Here is a 23,627-nt window from a genome sequence, read left to right as displayed (position 1 = left end):
CCTATCCTTTCCTTGAAGGCGTCGTCGGGCTCTCATCGTGGTGGCGCCCCCTAGCCTTTTTCCTTACCCTGTTCTTGCCCTCCTTAAGGCCGTTTTATACGGGGCACGGAATTGCGCAGATTAGAGCTGCATTAAATTCTAAAATGGCGTGGAATTGCGCGAATGCATGAACGAAATTAGAACAGGGGCAATTTTGCCATCTCACGTCCACGCATTCTCGCATGTGTCCTAGCAATTCACCGCTTTACACGATGCAATTTTGACTGCGCCTTCGTACACACGTCAGATCAGGGGCGCAGCTAGAAATTAAGGCTAGGGGAGGTTTTAGGCGCAACTAATTCTGGGGTGCCTAGGGTGTGGTATACCCTCCAGGGTAAGCGGTAGGTGCGGGGGCCCTCCGCAAGAAAAAAAAGTTAAGATAAATGGTTCAAAATGTTGAGTTTTACGGTCTTCTGAGGGATATTTTGTTAATACTCACACTATTATATAAGCAATATTAATCCAATTAAGTAAAATAGATTTAACTTAAAATTTATCTGAGCTTTGGGGGGGTTTTATCTCCCAAAACCCCCCCCTTGCTGCGCCACTGCGTCAGATTGTGCATGTAAGTAAGTACGTGCCCCGTGTAAAACGGCCTTCAGACGCACTGGCGTAAAAGTCTCTGCATTCGTTCCCGGACCTCGGGAGGGTATCCTTTCCGAACCCGCCCTAGATACCCCAGTAGTAGTAGTATTTTTTGTTTTAAGGGTGCCTCGACAGCTAAGGTCATTTGCACCACTGACAAGCTATAAAATAAAAAGTTGTAAAAGGTACGTTAAAAATATAAAAAAAGCATTTAAAAAATTAAATAAAAGGGGTCGTCAGATGCTAAAAAAAAGTTGGGATTTAAACGCTGTTAAATAGCCCGTTCTCTGTTAAAAACTTTATGGCTCGGCTGATACTATCAGGTTCGTCTCCTAGGTTGTGCCCTAGGTCTCCCCCGATGTTCAGCCGATGGCGCACAGCACGGTATTGTTCACACACTGTCAGGAGATGACTCACAGTAATGGGAGGGTCGCAGTCATCAAAAAGGGGTGGAATTCTTTCTTCAGTGAAGAGGTACGAGTGGGTGAGAGCGCAGTGCCCAATTCTCAATCGCGTGATTGCGACCTCCTCCCTGCGAATCTTCCTGTCAGACGTGGGCCACGCTGAGATTACAGGCTTGATTGCGCGTAGTTTATTCTCGGTCAGAGAGCGCCAGGTTTCTTTCCACTTTTCTAAGGCTATCTTTTTTTCTGTACACCCGATTCCGATGTATCTTTTCACTATCTGCTCCGTGACGACCAACCTCTTTGAATTGGGAAAAAGACTATAGGCGGAAAATTCGAAGGTTGTTATGGAAGAGAGGATGACGAATGAGGAAGTACTTGACTGTGGGAGAAAAAATGACTGGCAGTTAAGAGGAAAATGTTGGAAGAGATAGGGGAATGAGATTCAAAATGGAGATTCCATTCTGATTCCGAAAATCGTAAATATAGAATGTATTATCGGTACGCGAGATAGGAAAGAAAGGAAAATGGCAGAATATATTAGAAGGTGACAGATAAGTACAATATTTTCTGTGATGAGCGAAGCATGTAATGAGGCAACGGAGGAAAATTTCTGCTCACATTTATTCCTGCCGCGAACCCACTGCGAGTAATAATAATTTTTATGCCTCCATTTTTTCACTTCATGTTCAATTTTCGACGGATAACGTCAGCCACTAAATTATAACCCAGAAAGTACCGAAAAGTCATTTACTCGGGTTTTTTTGTTGGTAAAGACGGTGTAAAATTAATGCTCGGTCATTATTAGGATAAAACCCGTGTATCGATGAATTCAACTTTCAACCGCACATGTTGCCATTATTTTGGATTGAAATCCATTCCTGTCATCATTTTTGTGCTTTTTTAAAAGTGCTTGTGTACCTCCAGGTATGCAAAGATATAATTTTAAAAATACATGTATTAAATTTGTCGGAGACTGCATCAAATGGCTGGATTCCTCCATTCAGAAATTGTTATGTTGATAGATATTGTTTAAACATAGATGGGCATATTGCAAAAAATAACTGGGATAATTTAACGCTAATTTTCAATATTTTTATTATTTCAAGTAGAAATATCAAAAAACGAACTAATACTAGGTTCTATTGCGGTTATCTTTGATTTTCATTCAAATTTTAAAAGGTGTCCCGAGAGATCAATGCACGAAATGTATTGTATTTTTAACATACTAGTTTTACCCTTTAAGTGTAATTAACTTAAATTACCTGCAACTCTTGGTTTCAGGGAAGCTGCTCCAGAATGACTCTCCTCTTTCGTACACGGCACCTTATTCTTCCGTTACTTCTCAGCCTAGTTATTGCAACTCGTGGTGATTCCGACACATTCACGTTGAAAATATTCTTCGTCAATGACATGAACTATGGGTTTTTCCCTGTCAATGGAACTGATGGAAACTCATGCAAAAGTAAGTCAAATAATAATTGTAAATCCATATTTATAAATTATGGCAAAATTTAAAAGAAATACTAGTTGCGATGCGCAAGTAAAGTTGGACCGCACTATTTGTGTGCATTTTTGTCACCTTCCAGCTTTGATGCTCCCAGATTTCAGGGCTGGCTCAAGCCAAAATTCTTACCTGGGCAAATTGCTGTTGTGTCACCCCACCCTCCCGGAGGGTTTGGTATGAAATACCCCCAATTAAACGGGGGGTTCGGGCGTTTGGTCGCCCACCCCCCCTAGCTACCCCAGGAAGTCACCCAGGTTGCCGCCGCTTAAGCCGGCCCTGCCTGATTTGGCACAGAAGTAATGAGTAAAAGTTCTTCATACAAGATGATTTTTGAGTGTAAAAATATTTTTCACACATTTTGAAGTTATGCATTCCATCGCTTAATAGGATGAATTTACATGCATGAAGAACTTTTTAAAGATATTATCTACTCTTATTTCTTAAAAATTAATTCAAAATACATTTTCAAATCCTAGTTGTAAAAGATTTACCAGAGGTGAGAGGAGTTAGCTACATAAAATATTTCTGTTTCTATTGAAAATCTTTATGATACGGCATCTTTGAACTTATATAAGCATTTTCAGCCATAGATTAAGGGCTGAGGATCCATTGTCCTCTTCTTTGGTATTTTTAGGTCAATATTAAATAATTCCTTTCGTGGATTCAATAAGGATACATTTCAGTTCATTTTATATGTTTAAGTACAGCTTACTCCCGATTATCCGGGCTAATGATAGTGAGAGACGGCACGAATAATCGGAAGCACGGATAATCAAATCATTCACTTAAATTTCTTGTAATGCTCATAATTTACGTAAAACAAGCAATATATTATTTATGCAGTTATTCTGTTATTTAAGAGTGCTTCCCGGACTCCTTGAGAGCTTTCTTCGCCAGTCCGCAATCTTTTTAGCGGCGATAACATGGTTGCACTCGTATTATTATTGCTCCATATCAGGCCTGGTTTCGAAAACCACACATCCGTGGCTGTGTGATCACGGATACAGAAAAATGGTTTGCACGAATGCTTCAAAACCACTGCTCGACGTCGGAAACTACACTGTCAGGCGCCACGCCAGGTAGTCGCGTCTCGCAAAAGTCGCCCGGGTTGCAACTGCTGTGTATCCGTGATCACGGAGCGCGATGGCGCACTGCGTGACTTGGAAAACAGGAACACGGTGTTCCTGTGAATGCAGCTTGCGCGTGATCGCTTCCGTTTACGAAGGGGATTCTAGCGGAAATAATAAACCCCGTGTATCCTAGCATTAATGCCGTAATTCCGATGATTTTGCGTCCAATTAAAAAAAATAAAGATCGCGGAAAAAATTGAGCGAGAGGGAAAATCATGCACGGATAATCCGCAAGCAGGATAAATCGCAGCCGGATAATCGGGAGTCTACCGTATTAGATTACAATTTTTTTACGTGATGAGATGAGGGTGGCCAAAAACTTATTCTCGTGATCAAATATTTCCTATGCGGAAAGTTATATTAGGGTCTCAGATGCTTTTTTCTTTCAAAATTAGATAATATTAACTTCTACGACCTTAGCACAAGAGTTTAGAACTTTGCCAAAATTGAAAGTGAATTTGGAGACAAATTCCTATGGATACCTATGGACAAGAAATCATTGCAACCTATCCCATGTCGGCAATAAAAAATGATGAGTTCAACTTTCAGCATTGTATTTACGAAATTTAAAGTTAACTTAAGAATTTCATAGCTTTGCTATAGGTTAGAATGACCAACAAATGTGAATGTTGGCAACCCGCATACCACCCCAAATACCCACGTACGGCATCACTACAAATTTTGCCTTTTAGAAGCCGAATTTGAGGGAAAATAATAGATTTTCAAATTTCACCCCTTTATAAATGTCTCAATGATACTTTAGAGTGAAATAATTCCTGTATTGAAGCCTAAAAAAATCGTTAATTTTAACATTAATTGATATGGAAATATGTTATTTTATTAAAGTATTCCACCGATTAAGGTAGGTTTCCATGGAGTGCTTAAGAAGAACTCCGGGAGCCTCCCCTTACATCATGCACTTCCCTCTTCAATGCACCATAAGACCTACTACCTTTCATTCTATCTAAAAATCCTATTCTTTTCCTTCCCCTCCCTCGTTTACCTAACATTCTTCCCTCTAACACTGTTTTCAGCATCCCATCCCCGCTAAGTACTCACTCCATCGATACCTTCTGTCTCTGTATCTCATCTAAAAGCTGCCTCTGCTCACCCACCATGTCCAGCACATGGAAATATGAGTGTGCCCAAAATTCCATGGCATGAAAAATTTTTCAAGGATTGAAATTCTTATTGCATTGTGTCATAAAAGTTATTACCAGTGTTTTAGCATATTTTTAGAGGACATAAGATTGTGTAGCGGGACAAGCTGGGTGGTCTAGGGTGATTGGGGGCCTTTGGCTGGGGCTCATGATGGGGCCCTCCTTACCAGGAGACTCAGGGGGTTCTCCCTGGGAAATTTTGATGATATTCTGGATCTTAAAAACTAGGTATAAGTTAGCACATTGCTGACAGGTCTCAAGTTAACCCGTGTTCCCAAAATTCTGAAATTATAATTCACCTGTAATGATATATCGCGACTACTTTGTCTAAGCACTGATTGCATCAGTAGACAATGTATTAAACTCAATTGCTTGAAGGTTTTTGTAAGTTATTTAGTAATTAAATTAATGTTGACTGCAAAAATACAAAATTACTGGGAAACATACCTAGCCATGGGGTAAGTTCGAAAAAAAAACATTCAGTCTTTCATGTCTTAATAAAAAATATCAATTTCTCAAGAAAAAATGCCATTAGAGGTGAGAATTTTGCAGTTTATAAAATTCAATAAAGTATTATGGCTCAACTATCTATTTAGTGAATTTTTTCCTTGAAACTGAAATGAAATCTAAAATAATTCCCAAATTTCGAATAACCCTCACAAAAAAGAATCAGGTTCTGAATCTGAGACAGCACCAAAGCATCTGGACATCTCTAGATTCACTGATGAGCACTGAATGTCAGATCTGATTTCAGAAATCATAATATGTACAGTCATTAAAAATAGTTCCTGTATATAGCTCTTTTTATGCTATAATAATTTCTCAAATCATTATTTACGCAAAAATGAAAAATGATTTTTTGCTTCACAGATGCATCAGATAGTGTATGTAGAGGTGGCTTGGCGAGACTCAGCCAACTGAAAAATGCAACAGCTTCAAGAAATAGTCAAAGTAGCAGCATTGAAGGATATGGTGGGGCTGTCTCGCAATCTGACCAAATTTGGTTGAATGCTGGTAACTTCCTTGGAGAAAATAATGAATGGTTTGACCTACTGAAATTTCAGCCAGCAATAGATGCAATAAATTATTTAAAATTTGATGCAGTTGTAAGTTTCAGATAAAAGTATTTTATATGTAATGATATAAATTAGGTATTATAAATTGTTTTTACTATCAAAATCTTGTATGGAATCATGTAGCAAAACATTCCCATGCAATGGGAGTGAAATATGGAAACCATTCAAATATGGAAGGACTAAATTTTTCACTTGTTATGTAATGTCATAGAACTTACTTTAAAATAGTTAATTAGAATTTGATTGATGATATTATTTCTAAAGCGGGTCAATTAGTACCTAATGCACAACAATAAGGGAAAGGTTTCATAGGCAATGTTTTCTTTCCATGTACTATACCTAAAAAGGTAAACAGGGTGTTTCACAAGGAATCTATAATATATGTTTGAGGAGGTGTTAGGGGAGGCAATTTAAAGCATTCATTGTCCATAAACATGGAGTCGCAACCCTTTATTTACTGAGCTATGCAACGCAAACATTTTTTCTGATGCAATTTACATTTGCCTTGAAAATGGTTTTTCTTGGGTATCCAGCATTTTCAACATTTTTCTTAATACTCTGGATTTTTCAGGACTTTATTAAATTATTAAGTTTGGACAAAAATAAGCGATTATAAGTGACTGATAAAATCTTTGAGCTTAATTTAACAAGAACTTTGAGTGAGTATCAACAATATTATTGTGCAATCTCACCCATTTTGAGATTGATTGTTTCGCATTCACCATGGAAATTATTCAAGGAATTAACCTCAAGTTAGCCAGTGGCATATCTTTACAGGGTCAGTTTCAAATGATAACTACATGTGTGTGAAAATTTCATGGTTGAAAAACATTTGTCTTGATTGATGCTTGAACCTTCATCCTGGTCAAAGCAGATGATAATTTTTAATGCAGTACATACGTGAAATGAGGCAAACCTGGCTTAGCTCAGTGGAAGACTTTGAAGAATCAATCAACTTAATAATCAAAGCGTACCAATAACAAGATATGTATCATTTCCGTCCCAACTTCATTCTTATTTGTACTTCCTACCATAGAAACTATTCTCTGATCTTCACATGATAATGACTGTAGTATTCAACCTATTGATGATCAGAAATTTTCTGCGTTGTTGCTAGAGATACTCCAGTAATGAAAACATATCCAACCATGATGTAAATTTAAACTGCATGTTGAACGATTATCTTATGCTCAGGAGAATATGTTAGAGCATGGAAATAATTTTGCGCATTACTTGTTGAGGCACTCATAAATTAATTAATTTTGTCTTCCTATTTAGAGAAGAAACCAATATTAACTATGCTTAAAATTTAAGTCATGTATTTTCTATCTCTTTCAATATTTCAGGCCATCGGCTCTGAAGTGTTTCAGTATGGTAGGAAAGCCGCATCAAATCTTATCTCAAGCTTGAAAGGAGATGGTTGTGCACTGAATGTGGAATCCCTAGATGAGACAGTAGCACCTTCCAAGCCCAGAACTATCAAGTTTGGTGACTACACTGTGACCATCATTGGATTCCTTGACATGGAAGGAATGGTAAAACACATTGTATACTTGAAAACTTATTTATATGTCCTCTGTTTCACTGTTTATCCATCCATGATTGAAATGACTGCCTGTTTGTTTCTGTTCATTACTGTCAAAAATCTATGCATATCTATCATAATTTAACACATTTACTAATAATTATGACTCTTAACTCTCATGAGGAGTATTTTGGCACACAAGGGTTGACAATATTTCCCTGGATCTTATATAATAGTGAATAATTCAAAGCAGCCGGAATGAAAAATTAAGTTAAAGATAGTACAGCAGTAGAAATGTTGAAAACCTTACAGTGATTGAAGAATGAGAATACAATTGGACACCCTGCTCATTTTTTTTAACTTCAACTCTTTGCATATGATGATATCTTTGTCCTTTACTATTCATGATGAATCAGGTACGCAGTCAGAAATTTGCTTTGGGGGATTTGGATAGTAGGTGGATTGCCTAAAGTGGTAATTTTTTGTCAATTCCATAAATCAGAAAGCCATAAATGTCATTGAATAGGCTACAAATATCATCTGCATTGTGCTTAAATCTTTAAACATCGTTGATTTTTACCCACTATCATCACTCAATGGTAATCACTCTAGGTAAAAGTAAGTAATTCAGAGGATTCTGCAACCAAAGAAATATTAACTTCTTCTAGGATTTTGATGCGTGTAGTTATTATGCACTGGTCTCCTTTGGCATTTTCTAAAAATCCATCTGTTTTTTTTTTTTTTTTAAATGTGTCATATCTGTACGCCTCTGGTGGCAGTGTCGTAGCAAGGGGGGGGGGGGTTTGGGGGATAAACCCCCCCCCCCTAGAGCTCAGAGAAATGTTTAAGTTTAATCCATTTTACATAATGGATTAGTATTACTTATGTATAGTGTTAGGATTAGTCAAATATCTCTCATAAAGCGGTAAAACTAGTCATTTTCAACCATTAATCTTAACATTTTCTGGAGGAGGGCCTCCACATTTCCCACTTACCCTAGCGGGTATGCAATACCCCCATACCCCGAAGTATTAGTTGCGCCTAAAACCCCCCCTAGCCTTAATTCTTAGCTGCGCCCCGGTCTGGTGGTGGTATTAGTATATTTTATTATCCGAATACCAGATTACACTGATATAGGAGTCGTCAGGTACATAAAAAATATAACACAGGTACATAAAATATAACACAGGTACATAAAAAAATATAATAGACAAATAATTATACACTATTACCCTGAAGAAATTCATCTGCGGAATAATATAATTTTTCTAGTAAAAAGCGTTTAGCTTGTATTTTAAATGAACCAGAAGTTTTACAATTTTTTAAACTGGATGGTAATTTATTGTACAGGCGTAACCCTATAGTTTTTGGGCCTAGAAAGGCTGATTTAGTCCTGACATAATTATAATGAATGGTATCATGACCTCTTGTGTAATAATCATGGACATCACAGTTTTTAGGGAACTCATAGAAATTAGTTTTGATAAACATGAGGACAGAAAGAATATACACACATGGGAGTGGGAGAATATTGAGTCTTTTTAAAATAGGTCGGCATGGGGCATTATAAGGAGCAAAGACCATAAGTCGTGCAATTTTCTTTTGCAGCCTAAAAAGCTTAACTGAAGCAAGTGATGATCCCCAGTAAATAATGCTAGTAATGATGCGGGAGTAAAATTGGCCATAATAAAGTGTTAACAGCACGTCAGAACAGAAATTATAATTACCCTTCCATACTTCATTCTTTTATGCTTCAACCCCATACCCAGCAACCTCAAGACTTTGCTCCTGATATGATAGGTTTTTAATTTTATCAAGATAAAGGTCTTCATGGAGGGTGAAATGTCGAGGAGAAAACCCAATTTACCAGAAGAACAAAATGTATACATATACATGTTATGAAACAAAATGTCATAAAAATAGCTATAACAGCTAGGTCCATTGTTTTAGTGTCTACCCCAAAATTTCCAAGATTAAAGAGTGTATTCTAAAAGACTAAATGAACAAACTTTATTGTGATAGTGAAAGCTGTATGACATTGCATTTATTATCAAAATCTTGTCTTTTCTTTTTTCAGAGAGGAAAGGATGGCACTGGGTTTAATATTGATGATGAATGTTATGCTATAGAAAATTTTATCATTAATTCCAAAAAGATAAACAATTCTACTAAAAGCATTTACATTGCAATCGGTAAGTTCACTTTAGAGAATATTGGAGTACATAGTATAAATACTACTTCGAGTGTTTTTCTGCATTTCCACAAGTCCCTTTTGACCTTTTTGCACTTGTTCCTCCCAATTTTTTCACCCTGACATCTTTAATAATGATAGTAGTGTTTTAGACTGAAATGAGTGTTCTACTTTGTTCTAGGCAATGTCAAAACTCTGGAAAGAGCACAGAGGATGGCACAAATTAAAGGCTTGGATATCTTGATTTTTAGTGGCCACAATGTAAGCGATGGTAAGAACCCAAGTTGATACATATTTAGTAATAATTATATTTAGGTGTACATATATATACCTCTATGTTCAAAGTCAGGGGTTCATGGTTCAAAGCCCAAGTCTGGGCCAGTGATTGTTCCTCTGTGAAATTTTCGCATCTCTTTAAACTTGCAGGAGACTATGCAAAGGTTTACTTCCTGCTAGTCATGGTAAATTCCTAGATTTTTATCCTTCAGGCCTTTCAGATTCATCATTATGCTTACTGTAGTGTAACTCACCGGTGGGTCAAGACCCCCAGGACGATACTATAATATTGCACAAGAGCAGAGCGTGACTTATTGAAGGGTTCACTCTCGCCAGAGTGGGTGTTCTAGATGGCTAACAATCCGTCACTTGGCCAACTACTTACAGTATATACCGTAGAAGCCGCACACCTTTTTTCTGGAAATGCCGGTGAGAAAATGGGGGTGTGCCACTTACACAAATCCTCAAAATTTTAATGTAAGCTGCATTCCATTTTCCCTCAAATTCTTATCGTTTCCCTAGTAGCACCAAAAGAATTTAATATGTATATATTTAAGATTTTGAAATAAATTGGTATACAGATTTGCAAATCTGTATATTATACGTATTTTATACATGTCTGATGAACCATGGTCCTTGATGTATACCAATATCTTTAAAATATACAAATAATATCCTTACGGCGTAACCAGTGATCATCAGACATGTATAAGATTTGTATAATATACAGATTTACGACGAGTTATGCGTATTTAATCTATATAAAATCCATATTATGGCAGCAGATATAATACGTATAATATCTAGATATTATCTGCGTGGTAGAGGACATTTGCATGTATTTTATACAGATATAATATGTATACAGTGTATACTAGGATACGTATTAAATCTAGATATATGTAATCCTTTTGGTGCTACAAGGGTTATTCCTCGAGAGTTTGGCATTGAAACTAGGAAACCTTCGCAGGAATTACATTTCTAACATTATTTAACCTTATTAATCAAGGAAATGTAAATTTGTTGATTTAGCAAAGAATCACGAGTTCCTATATTAGACCGCACCCAAAAAGCATTAGGAAGTTTTTTTTTCATCACAAGCCCAAAAATGGGGGTGCACGAGATACATGAGGGCACGGCTTACACGAGAAAATACGGTATATTAATAATAATAATGAAAGATTTCGTGCTTTCCTTGCAAATGGACTTAGTGAAGAGTTCTCGGGATCGCCACCGGGTCAGGAATTGCATAGCTGCCGACGTTTCGACGTCTGACTCGGTCATCGTCCTCAGGGCTGTGAGTGTCGAGTGAGAATTTTGACTTGCTTATATACAGTCACTCTGGTGGTCAGGTGACTGCTGGTTGGCTGTCGTCAGCAGCATGCTCTGATTAGCTGGCGTGATGGTTTTGCCTAGCCTTTTGGATAGTCTTGAGCACAGGATTCCAAGTGCTGCTCAATGCATATCCGGAATCTCTGTTGACGTATTCTTGGCCAGTCTAATGTCAAAAGACTCTTTGATAAGTCAACCCAATAATAATAATTATAATAAGTCAAAGGATTTTGTCCTTATGACTAAGGTGCTACCTCAGAGTCATTGAGGAGCAGTTATAGGTAGCCAAGTCGGGCAGAAAATTTAGAGATGTACGAAGTCCATCGAAAACTTGCCTCCATTCTGTATTTTTTATAACCAACCCTTAAATCACACGATAATTTTTTCTGCCTAGCAGTAAGGGTGCCTATTCCCTTTCCCAACCCAGTATCAAGGATGGTGGCCTTGGCCACCTTCAAGAGGTGCAAATTCTTCCCCTAGGACTCATTTGTGAACACTTCTACGGAATTGGGGCCCCTCATTTTATTTGAGCAAGCTATTTTTTAACACTTAACCATCCTTTCACTATTCTGATCTGATGGAATCATCCCGTCACTTTTCCCCCTCACCTCCACCCATCCACTAACTCCCCCAACCTTGCTGAAGATTGCACAAAGAGAAGACAGTCCCTTCTTTCATTGGGTGATATTGGGTTATCCCATTGAAGCGTCTGGCAAAAATTTTGTGAGGGTCCCTTTTTCTGTGCCCCTATATTATAAAATCTATTTATTTATTTATTTAAGTATCGTCATTGGAATTTTTTTCTTCATGTTTGCAACTATCCATAATGTGTCACGGCAGGTTATATTTTTTTAAGATCTCTTAGTTTACATAAAAATGCATTTTGTATTTTAAAAGGTAGTTGAAATAGTAATTTGTAGTCTTTTTTTCAAAAACCGAAGTCAAAGGTATTTTGTATTTTGCATTTCCAATACATTTGGAGCAGCATTTTGTATTTCAAATTATTTGGAGCGGCATTATATATTTTGTATGTATTTAAAATATTCCCAGCCCTGTATTTAGCTCAGCCTTGCCTGCAGGGCCATGACCCAATAATATTATTTTAAAGACAGTTGAAGATTTATCATATGGAAATATGTAGATATAAATTACTATCAATGTTAAGTCGCTCCTCATACACTTAAATTTTTGCTTGCAGTAAAATATGTGAATGGTACTTTTATGGAGTCCTATGGGCAAACCAGTTGGCTGATCAGTACACAGCCACCTAATGAGACAGAGTACCATCACATCTTGGGGGAGATAACTTTGGCTGTGACAGAAAAAGGAAAGACTGTGACATTAAGGACCCATGACTACAGTAGTTTCAACAGGAGCGGTAAGATTGTAGTTTTGTCTTATTATATGAAAGTTGTGATTTATATCTATTTGAGTTACAGTGATTTAATGAATGATAAGTATAAATTTACTTCAAAATTCCTTTCAAAAGAAAAGACATCTTGTTCAGTGACTGTTGGATTTCATGCAATTACAATGAACCAAATCACAACTTGCGGAATGATTTGATTTTAGAAGCAAAGCATATGAAGCTGTTAAGCAAAGCTTGGGTTCCCGGTGAAAAGGATCATTAAAAGTGTTGCCCTTGTATTTTCATTGTGATATAGTTATCAAATTCATCTGATAAATTTCATGGTCACTGTATATATCAAAATCCAAGAAGATGTGAGTGTTTCTTTGACTGTTAAATCATCTGATTTATTTACTTTTACGAGGGTTGTACCAAAAGTAAGGTTTCTAATGAGCTAGAATGTTGAGCGAAGGTGCTTGGCTAAATCCCACAACATTGCCGTGTGCAGTGGTTTCCCTACTCTCAGAGTCCGCCAGTCCGGGATTCACTTTGTCGATCATAATTGGCGTAGCCACCGTCAACAATGAAAGTGATGATCCCCGTTCCCGCCAAGTGTGAGGATCGAGCAGTAATCCGATTTTTCCTTGCATGGAAGTTACCGCCATTGGAGATTCATCAGCAACTGACTGAACTTTATGGTGAAGAGTGCATGTCCATTCAACAGGTCCGCAAATGTTGCAGGGCTTTTGCTGAGGGTCGCACGGAAGTTCACGATGAACAACAGAGTGGAAGACCGCCGGTTTTAGATTGTCCAGAAGATCAACAGTGAGCTGCTCAAAGATCAGAGGATCACTGTCCGTGAAGTTGTTGAATGCATTTCTGAAGCTTCTCACGGCACAATTGAAAGAACTTTGACAGAAACGTTGGGTTATCGCAAGATGTGTGCTTGCTGGGTCCCCCGGATGCTGACTGACGGACTCATGGAGCAACGCCTTGACACTGCTCGCAAATTTCTTCAACAATTTTAAGGTGGAGGGTAACAAGGAGAAGTTGTTGGTCTCTACCGTCACCGGAGATGAAGCATGGGTATATCATTATATCCCCGAATCAAAACTCTTAGGTGGCAAACGCTTCAAGAGCAACGATGAAGTCCGAGCAGAGGTCACACACTTCCTCAACGGGTTGGTGGGAGACTTCTTCAACTTAAGGATAAAAATGCTGGAGCACTGTCTTTAAAAATGTGTCGAAAAAAGTGGAGACTACGTTGAAAAATAGGCAAAAGTGTAAGCTTTTCAACGATGTGAAAACTAATATCAATAAAAAAAGTATTGTATTTGTAAAAAATATGGGAACCTTACTTTTGGCACAACCCTCGTACCATGAGTGATTGCACTGAGTCCATAGAAAGCAGTGGTGTACCAGCATTGCTTGAGATCTAGGAGTCACCTCATTAAAGAGCATATTATCTGCACACTCAACTTATATTAGTCACATGCTCAAAATAGGAAAATCTAGTTTGGGCATATGCTGAAAGTAGGATTCGGGGGATACCTTACTGTAAATAGTGAACTTGGTGATGATGATGAGCATCAAAATTGTAACATATGATGCGTGAATAGGAGTAATTGACAGCTGATTTGCAAGCTGTACACATTCCATACTTCGTAAGTGATGGTGGCTTATGGATGGATAATGCAGGTGAACTGTCATACGTCAAAGAGTTTGACAAAATTGTATGTTGCTAACTATCACACACAGGGCTTCAACTCGAAGGTTGGATTGAATAGATGAGGCTAGAGCTTTGCATGGACTAAGCTGCAGGTAAGTGACTTCACAGATTCAGGGTAGGAGGACCAGTTCCTGAGGCATTTCATGCCATTATGATTTCTTTGGGAGACTTGAAGCACATCATTCGGGATTTGATCCTGGTGCCCTTTGATCAGCAGTCTATTATACTATGCACATGGACATCAAGCACCCCGTTGCTACCTTTTTCAATATATGTATTACATATAAAGAGGCCTACTCCCTTTCATTCTACCTATAACTCCAATTCTCCTCCTTCCTCTTTCTTGCTTATCTAATTCTCTTTCCTCTTATGCAGAGTATAAAATCCCCTCCCTACTCAGTACTCGATCCATCCTAACCTTCCATCTCCCCCATATTTTCTGTAATAGTTTCCTCTCCTTACCAGGCCCGTGCAGTGTTACTCTGTTAGAGGTGAAATGTTACTCTGTGTGTTTTTTTATTGCAAGTTACTATTTACATTTTTTTGTTTCGGTTACGAATGCTTGTATGAGAAATTTTGAGTCAACAAAATTGATAAAATTGTTATTTGACTATTATGCCTTTTGTTAACCATGACACCACAGGATAAGCACTAAGCTGAAAAGTCTTAGCTACCTTTTACTTCAAACTTTTACACGAAATCCTCTCAAAAGTTTGTCCCTGTTATGAATGAATGCCTCCTTTTCTAATGCATATCTCTTCCTGATACCCTTACTGTAATGTATCTGTTTCCCCCTTTATATGCTGCCCATACATTTGAACTGCACTTGAATTTATCTTGAGACTCGTATTCCTACCTTGTGATGATTTACAGACTCACATAAAGTTAGTCTTGTAATTGTCATTAACCTTCATACCATATTTCTCACACTGTTTATCACACATCACTCAGTTCCTGTATCCCTTATACCAACTGACCAATCAATGTTGAGGAACGCTTTATTATTGTATCTTTTTTCAGATGATAAGCAGATTATGAAATTTGAAACAGAAGGCCTGGCACATTTAAACTCATTGAAATATGAATCTATGGCCATCACCAAATCTCTTATTGATAGGGATGATTGTTCAAAGAAGGAATGTCTTCTGGGAAATTTGGTCACTAATGCAATGTTGGCTCCATTTGATGGCATTGATGGCCAAATGGTAGGTAACTATGCTGTGGTTATGAAGATTTGAGATTATATTTTTAGATAGAAAATACAATTTTTGTTGAGCATTTTTGTCTCCCTGCATTTTTCTGAAAAGTTTCCTTTAGGGAATTCCAGCTGGATCAGTATTTTATGTCTCATACATATTGCTGGCTTTTTACCTAAAGAGTAGCTGTATTTCTTTTGCCGGTAGAGTTGATGATGAGTTTGATTTACAGCGGGTTCAGTGATAGGCTTTTTAGTATTAGAGAATGAAACCCTGACTCTGTTTGGAAATTCTTAGGAACTCATTGATATGTTGAATTTTTCTTCAATTGAATAGTATCTATTAGTAGCTTCCCAAGTAATTAGAGTACATACTCCTAAAATTATTGAGACAGTATTTAAATACTTATGCAGTTTGATCAACTACTCTTCACTAAACTGAAATCTTGCATCTCACTTTAACTCTTTCTCCTTAATAATAGCATCTTCAGTCCATTTCCCTAATCACCTTTTCTTCTGAATCTGAGCTTTTCCCGGTGAATAGCATGAATGAAAGCTTCTCAGGTTTCCAACCGGGTCAGCCGGCTTTCCTCCTTTCTGCTGGCATTTACCGCATTTCATGCGAATGTGGTAAAGTGTATGTTCAGCATCACATCAGATATCGCTCTTTAACTGGCAATGATGCGAGGAGGACTCTGGTAAGTTTAAACTTCTCCCGATTCGGAGCGCATTCTAAATATACATATCTAAGGAGTAGAAAAGAATACATTTACATCAACCCACTCACTATCAATACATCAAATATTTAAATAAATGTTAATAAAATTTTCTTTATTAAGTTTATCATCTAGCCCGAGATATTCATGCAATGATATTCGATTCATCGAAAAATTTTGACTGTGTAGACCACCAATTGCTTCTCAAGAAACTCTTAGGTAAAAATAAATCAAAAATTCATAAAATATTGCTATGCCATTTTTATTGTTTTGTTTAGTTTTTCTTTGAATGCTTAACTATTTTAAAACTTATATTAAAATTTTTACACTCCCAATATGAACCAATTTGTCAAAAAAAATTTTGATTTGAAGCAGGATCAAAAAACTGATGCCAAAAACACTTGAGTTATAATTATTACATTTATGTATCAATATTTCGCCAGATTCAAAAAAGGCCTTAAATGTTAAAGTTGGAAGGCTAAGTAGTAAGTAGCCATGAAATTTATCCCGCTTATTCCTTTTCTTGATGCACTAGTAAGTGACGTGCGGTCTCACAGACCGCTAATAGAGTTCAATTGCAAATTTACAGAAATTAGTAAAAGGAACGTTAAATTTTAAGAGTGGGATGTCCTTGTTATGCAAAAATATGAAGCTAATGAGAATTATAGATATTTTGAAATCTTAATTTTGAAAATATTCATAATTTTAGAAACGCAGTGGTCTCTCTGACCGCACGTCATCGGTTAAGGGTTAAAAAGGTAGTTTAACCAGTATGCTTATAACGAGTTTGGATTTTAGGGAGTATGCCATACCGGCCCAACTACAGCATTGGTAGAGATCCGTCTTCACCCAAACAACATCAATAGAGATCAAGGACTACAACTAAGTAGCGCTTGGAACTCGGCAATAAATAGGACGAGAAAGGAGGAAGAATCTCAAACCAATCAGAGACCACCTAAATGCAAAAATGGGGGTTGAGCTTCTAATGGGGTTGTCCTCCCATCCCCTCCACTTTCAGCCTTGTGTTGTAAGTGCATTTGGTTCTTATTCAGCACGCTTAAGAGGGCTACTTTGTAGCCGAAATACGTGTACGTGTGTTTCCTCATCCCCTTGACGACGCTCTCTTGGAGCAATATTTTTTCTCCTGGAGCATTGAAGCTGTTAGGTGAGTGAATGTGTGAGTGACTGCTTATTGAGTGCGTGTGTTTCCACAAATCACTGGCTGTCCCTAACAGGCCCATCGTGTGAAGATTCCCGGTTTTTTGTGGAGCGAGAATCCTTAGTGGAGGTCCCTACAGCACCCACAAAGGATCTTGTTGTGTATGTTTGTTGTGAGTGAATGTGTGTGTGTATGTTTTGGGCTTTCCGGTTGAGAGGCTGGTGTTTGGTCCCTGCAGTGAATTTCTCCCCCTTCCGGCACACCAACGCAGTGACAATTTTGACTTGCAAGGTGGATGAGCCGTGGGAGAATTAAACGGCCAATTTAGTATTTCCTTTGTACAGAGACCACCTAGGTGACGGAGGAGGGTATAAATATCGAAACGTAGGGACATCGGCGTCATCAGCCCTCAGGATATTTGGAAAGTCTCCTAATGAAACGTCGACCTGCACCATGGAGACCCTGACCCAGTTGGGAACCTGAAAAGCTTTCATCCACCTTTTCTTCTACTTCCTCATGTATCATTCTTTCTGCTTGAATGATGCATTGCAAGCTCCTCAAAGCTATCATGAAAGGACACAAGTATCTTGTATCACCATCATTAATTGTAAATACAGCAGACTCCCGATTATCCGGGTGCGGTTTATCCGTGTTGCGGATTATCCGTGCATGATTTTTTACTCTCGCTCAATTTTTTCCGCGATCTTTATTTTAAAAAATAAAATCGGACGCCAAATCATTGGAATTACTGAATCAATGTTACGGTAAACCGGACTTATTATTTCCGTTAGAATCCTTCGTAAAATGGAAGCAATCGCGCAGCTGGGTGTATTCACGAGAGCACCGTGTTCCTGTTTTCCAAGCCTCGTAGTGCGCGATCGCGCTCCGTTAAAAAGATCGCTAACTGGCGAAGAAAGCTCTCATTGAGTCCGGGAAGCACTCCAAAATAACAGAATAACTGCATAAATAATAATGTATTGTATGTTTTAGGTAAATTATGAGCATTGCAAGACATTTCATTGAAAGTTTGGGTTATCCGTGTTTTCCGATTATCCGTGCCGTCTCTCCCCGTCATTAGCCCGGATAATCGGGAGTGCACTCTACCTTAATGGCATTTGTATGTCCCTCCAGGTTGATGCAGCAATTTGGAATCAAGGCCTTTCTCCATCTAAGAAAATTGATGCTAATGCTAGTTTGACTGAAGAGGATCTCCATGCAGCCCTTGGTTTCCCAGATGAAAGTATTTACACTATCACAATCCCTTTTAACAAATTCATATGCTACCTGGAAAGCTCTCTCTCTTCGACCAAGATAGGAGAACATCCGTTCATGCAACTATCAGGTGAGTGCTATAGGGAGATGTAATTTTTTATTTTACTATGACGGAATCATTGTACATACATAGTCTTTTCATAGCGTATTTAATATTTTCTGCTCTGAGGGTCTTATGGGTTAAACATGCTGACTGAGCTTTTTGGCCAATATTTGAGCCATTAGTTAGAGAAAAAATCCTATCAAAAGAGAGAATGTCATAGCTTATAAAATTTAACAATGCATTTTGATCCTATCCTCTTTTTAGTGAATTTTTTTCCTTGAAACTGCAAGGAAATCTAAAAAAAACCTTTTCGAATAACCCCATCAAAAAAGCCCTAGGTTCCATTTTATCTTCTGAAACCTTTATTTTTTATATAATCTTTTTACACTGAGTGCCTATGTTGTAAATAAAGCAACTAATGGAATTTTTGAATTGTATAGTTGTAAAAAAATTGGTTTAAGGTATCTCAATCTTTTTTATATCGCATCTTTCACGTAAGTTTCACGATATATGCTAGCGTTGTGGGGCCCCCCTGAGCTCTGGGTTTTGATTGCCGACCAGCTGACCTGGCCAGACCGTCCCTGGTTCCCAGAGCTCTAGAATGAGTAGAATGACTGTCTAGCAACTCAAACTTCTCTCACGTTTGGGACTTGTAGCCGTGCATTTGCATGTACACTCCTTTTACAGGGATAAAAACTATTTAACAAATAATAATAATTAAATTTTTGATAAAACTTTGGGGGAAGGAGTCATGTACCCTATGCCCCCCTATATAAATCCCATATCCCATTCATCCATTTCCCTTTCACAAGGATAAAAAACTATTTCACCAATATAAATTTAAAAAAAATTCATAAAATTTTTGAGGTCAGGAGCCATGACCACTGTGCCCCCCCAATAAATCCACCGCTGGGCGATCGAAGCTATACGATTGAAATGAAGTCATCTAATGCGCAATACCGTACGCTTTCGCTAATTAAGTTAAATTTAGTCATACTTGCAAGCTCAAGTTATACCCTTTAATTTATTAAGGTATTCGAATTCGACCTTTACGACGTTTTTACCCCCCTCCCTCCACTACCAACTTGCGGTCGCGGCAGCTGCTCAAGCGAGCGAGTTCCTTATGGTAGGTACTGTGTCAGGGATCAAATTACCTATGAAAAATATAACTTGTAGGATTAGTATCAGCCTGGGGTCCCTGCTGAATAATTATATATTCAAGAATAAAATCAACAGATTTAGGCGTTACTTGGTGGAACGATGAGATATTCATGGTTAAATAAAAACACAGTACTATTCCACAACCTTATATTTTTGCAGTCTAAAAATACTGCAAAAATATAAGGTTGTGGAATAGTACTGTTTTTATTTAACCATGAATATATATTCAAGGTAAATGGGATATTCCACAACGTCTTGATACCATTATTGGGCTTCTTACCTTAATTTTCTATCTTCAGCTCACACTAACTGGGTCTGAGCCCGTTAGATGAGTGGATAAAAATTTTCAGAAGCAGGATATTTGAATCAATAAAGTAGGACAAAAGTTCAAAAATTATGACGACACAGTGATTGTCTCTTCAAGATCATCAAAACAATTTTAAATGTACGCATGGTTTTTAGTTCTATTTTTTTAGCTCTATTTTTTTTTTTTAGCTCTTATTCACTTTTTTGCGAAGAGGAATTTTTCTTCATTAGACTAAGAGATCGCAAAAAATGCTTGCAAACGCTGCGTGTTCTCGCGTAAGCGCGTGCTGTCGCGGAATGAGTTACTACAAGCTTGAGAGGGAAATGAAAATCGATGTGAACGCTAGGCAGGTAGACTCTTATGCAAGCCTTGTGGCTGATAACCGGAATGTCGTATTTTCAGTAGCAGCGAAATTACTTTTTGAAAGATGCGTGCTATTTCATGCAATGGAATAATATTGTCGCCCACGGATAAAATGCTGCCCTTTATTCATCCACATACCATCGAATTTTCGTCAAGCGTGTTGTGAGAAGATTTTCGGATGAGAAAGTAAAAGAAAGGTGCTATTTCGCACTCGTCCGACCGCACCGTGAATATATAGCGATCGTATGGAATCCGGTGCAGAAAGACTTAATCCGCGAACTGAATAAAATACAAAGGAAGGATGCGCGGTTCGTCAGAAATTGCTACGGGCGTACAGACAGCGTTTCGCAGATGTTAAGAGAATTAGAACGTGAGCTGCTGGAGACTCGGAGGCTACGCGCTAGGCTTAGATTGCTTGAACAATTTTATTTATTTATTTTTATTTTATTTTCAAACCACCGGATACAGCTCTTATTGGCCATTTAACACCGGGGTGTTCAACAAATGTAACATGTAAACGTACACAAACGACCATGCCCTGGACCGGGGAAACCTACCCAGGCGGAACTCGAACCCGCGACCTCTTGTTTGGCAGGCGAGAACGTTACCCCGCCGCTACCGAGGCCGGCAATTGAGAATGGATATCTTTGAGAGCGACACAGAGAACAAAATATTAGAGCCCCACTATATTTCCAGGTCCGACAGAAGCGATATATTAACAGATAGATATGAGAACGGATAGGTTTGAGATTTGGCCAAATTCCAAACGTATGGATATGGGAATTCGCTTTTCACCCGAACCATAAAGGACTTTAATAAATGCTAGTCGTAATTTCCATAGAGCACTTCTTTATTTGTAAACAGCTGGTGACCTAACACCCCCTGCCACACGCCTTTTAGGCGGCTTGCGGAATATTATGTAGATGTAGATGAATGCAACACATAACGGCCATTTTACAAAGAGGTGTTCAACAAATTTAACAATTATTCGCGCACGAGCAACCATGCCCTGGATAGGAGCAACCTACCCCGGCGGAACTCGAACTCGTGACCTCTTGTTTGGCAGGCGAAGACTTTATCCCGCCGCCACCGAGGGCGGCGAAATACCCTTCATAATGCTTTTTGGTGTTATGCTTTTGAAAGGTAAAAAAAGGTACCTTTCGTTTCTTTTCACGTCATACTCTGAAACTGGTCACTGACCAGGAAATGCCCTTTCATTTTCCTGCTTATTTTTTTATTACGAACGTATTCTCGTCCAGGAAAATTTGGTTTATTTGCCCTCGACCTTTGCACGTGTTGAGGTAGTACCTCAACGCCTCCGTTTTTTCCGTGGGAAAAATGTATTGCGGTCAGGAAGTTTTTCAAGCATATTCTTTCTTCGTGCAAGGAATAATTTTACCCAATATTTCCTATTTTTTAATGTCTTTCGAAAGTAATGTTTCCAATCATCAATTAGTTCAGTTTTTTGCGGACCATGATATCCAACGATGTTATTTTCGTATAGCTCGCGTCACAGTTTAAAAATATACTACAGCAATCAGAGAAATTAAATTTTTATGAGTGGTGCCCATATTTAAAACAAAATTATTCTCCACCCAAAAATAATTCTGGTGTGTGCTCATCAACAGTTTCGTCTCCGTTCATGGAGACTTAGGGTAATTATAATTTTATCGCTCATTAATTTTTTTAAATTCTCAATGGAAGAGAAGTAAGGTTTGGGGACAGGTGTAGATCTCCAAATTTCTTTTTCTTCTCGAAATAACTGTAAGTCATAGTGAATTTGTCCAGTGGCGTAGCCAGAAATTTCGTTCGGAGGGGCGGGGGGTCCAAAACTAGGGAGGAAAATGTAAAAAAAACAGGGTACCGAGTAATGGGTTTAAACTAATTTTAAGTTTTTTTTTAAATTCGAAAAAACGTAATTCGTTAAAGAAATATTTCGTAAATTCATGATTTTACAATATTTTGCTCCCTTTCATGGATTGCGTTTTTGTATTTCGGGAGGGGTCCGGACCCCCCGGGGGCCCCCTGATTACGTCACTCAATTTGTCTTTGTTAAAGCTTCCTATCTCTACCGCCTTCAATCCCTGGAGGATGGACATGAATAACGCGTGATAAATATGTTATTACCCTGTGGAAGACTCACTAACGGAGATAAATGGAACGAGACTGCAGGGCGGGCTCGCAAAGATACACTCCTCGGGCAGGGCCAGTAAGCCGAAGCTTTTTACCTCTGCACCGCAGAAGGGGGAGGACAGGAAGGAGAAAGGAAGGAGGCGCCGCCGCGATAGGAGCCCGACGACGCCTCCTGGGACGGGATAGGGAAGGAAGGGATGGGACGAGGAATCCAGCACCGTCACAAAGGCCACCTCCTACCACCAGCGAAACCAGGCATCAGCCATTGCTGTTCTAACGATTTTGGAGGATTATCCTATGAGGAAGAATAATCCAACGATCAAATCGTTAGATTCACTAACGGAGACAATAATGTTGGTGGATATATTTAAACTGTGATGCTGGTTTATTCAAGAGATCATCGCTGGGTTTACTTCGTCTTATGCTTTTATTCGTCGTGTCGCCGTCCCTTTTTTGGGCAGTCGAAGTCAATCGCTCTCTGCTCTTCGCCGCGGCACTTCCACCCTCTTGTTTGTTAGATGGTCGGCCCGCTCAATCCAGCTATGACTAATCCTTGCACCTATCCTGGGTGTAACCCTGTTTGCATACTATATCCCATCTTTTCCCTCGTACAAATTATCTTGACCTTTATTTCACCATCTTGGTATCCCAAGCTATCCTCTATTTCGGTAGCGGGCCATGTTCATGCAAAAACTCATTTTCCGGTTACATATGTAATTTTTATAAAAGCCTTGTATCCAGGGCCCACATGTTTCCGTGCTTCCTAAAATTAAACGGTTCGGTGAGTAGTGTACCTTTTATAAGTTTACCTACTGCTTCTCAGTTAGCTCCTCCTATGCCGGGAGACTTCATCAGGTGACGGTCACCGATGAAGTCTCCTGCAAAATGATTCGTTTTACCAATAACTAGTCAAGGTGTTAAAAATTCCGCTCGAGTTTCCTTGATTGGTTTTTCTGCCCATGCAGGATGAGAGAAA

The 23,627-nt window shown here is 38.5% G+C and overlaps 1 protein-coding gene across 1 annotated transcript in view; it reads left to right on the top strand.

Moving 5' to 3' along the window:
* LOC124160545 (5'-nucleotidase-like) overlaps positions 1 to 23,627 on the top strand; it is a 55,724-nt gene that overhangs the window by 14,805 nt on the left and 17,292 nt on the right. The window contains exons 2-9 of the mRNA XM_046536408.1: positions 2,313 to 2,493; positions 5,696 to 5,931; positions 7,248 to 7,436; positions 9,504 to 9,618; positions 9,799 to 9,888; positions 12,424 to 12,603; positions 15,323 to 15,507; positions 18,504 to 18,714. Coding sequence (XP_046392364.1) covers positions 2,328 to 2,493; positions 5,696 to 5,931; positions 7,248 to 7,436; positions 9,504 to 9,618; positions 9,799 to 9,888; positions 12,424 to 12,603; positions 15,323 to 15,507; positions 18,504 to 18,714 — 1,372 coding nt within the window. The 5' untranslated portion in view covers positions 2,313 to 2,327. The remainder of the gene's footprint in view (positions 1 to 2,312; positions 2,494 to 5,695; positions 5,932 to 7,247; positions 7,437 to 9,503; positions 9,619 to 9,798; positions 9,889 to 12,423; positions 12,604 to 15,322; positions 15,508 to 18,503; positions 18,715 to 23,627) is intronic.

This window comes from Ischnura elegans, chromosome 6 (genome assembly GCF_921293095.1).
Source record: "Ischnura elegans chromosome 6, ioIscEleg1.1, whole genome shotgun sequence".
Classification (NCBI taxonomy): domain Eukaryota; kingdom Metazoa; phylum Arthropoda; class Insecta; order Odonata; family Coenagrionidae; genus Ischnura; species Ischnura elegans.
The sequence above is the reverse complement of the archived record's forward strand: the minus strand, read 5'-3'. Positions and strand labels throughout refer to the sequence as shown.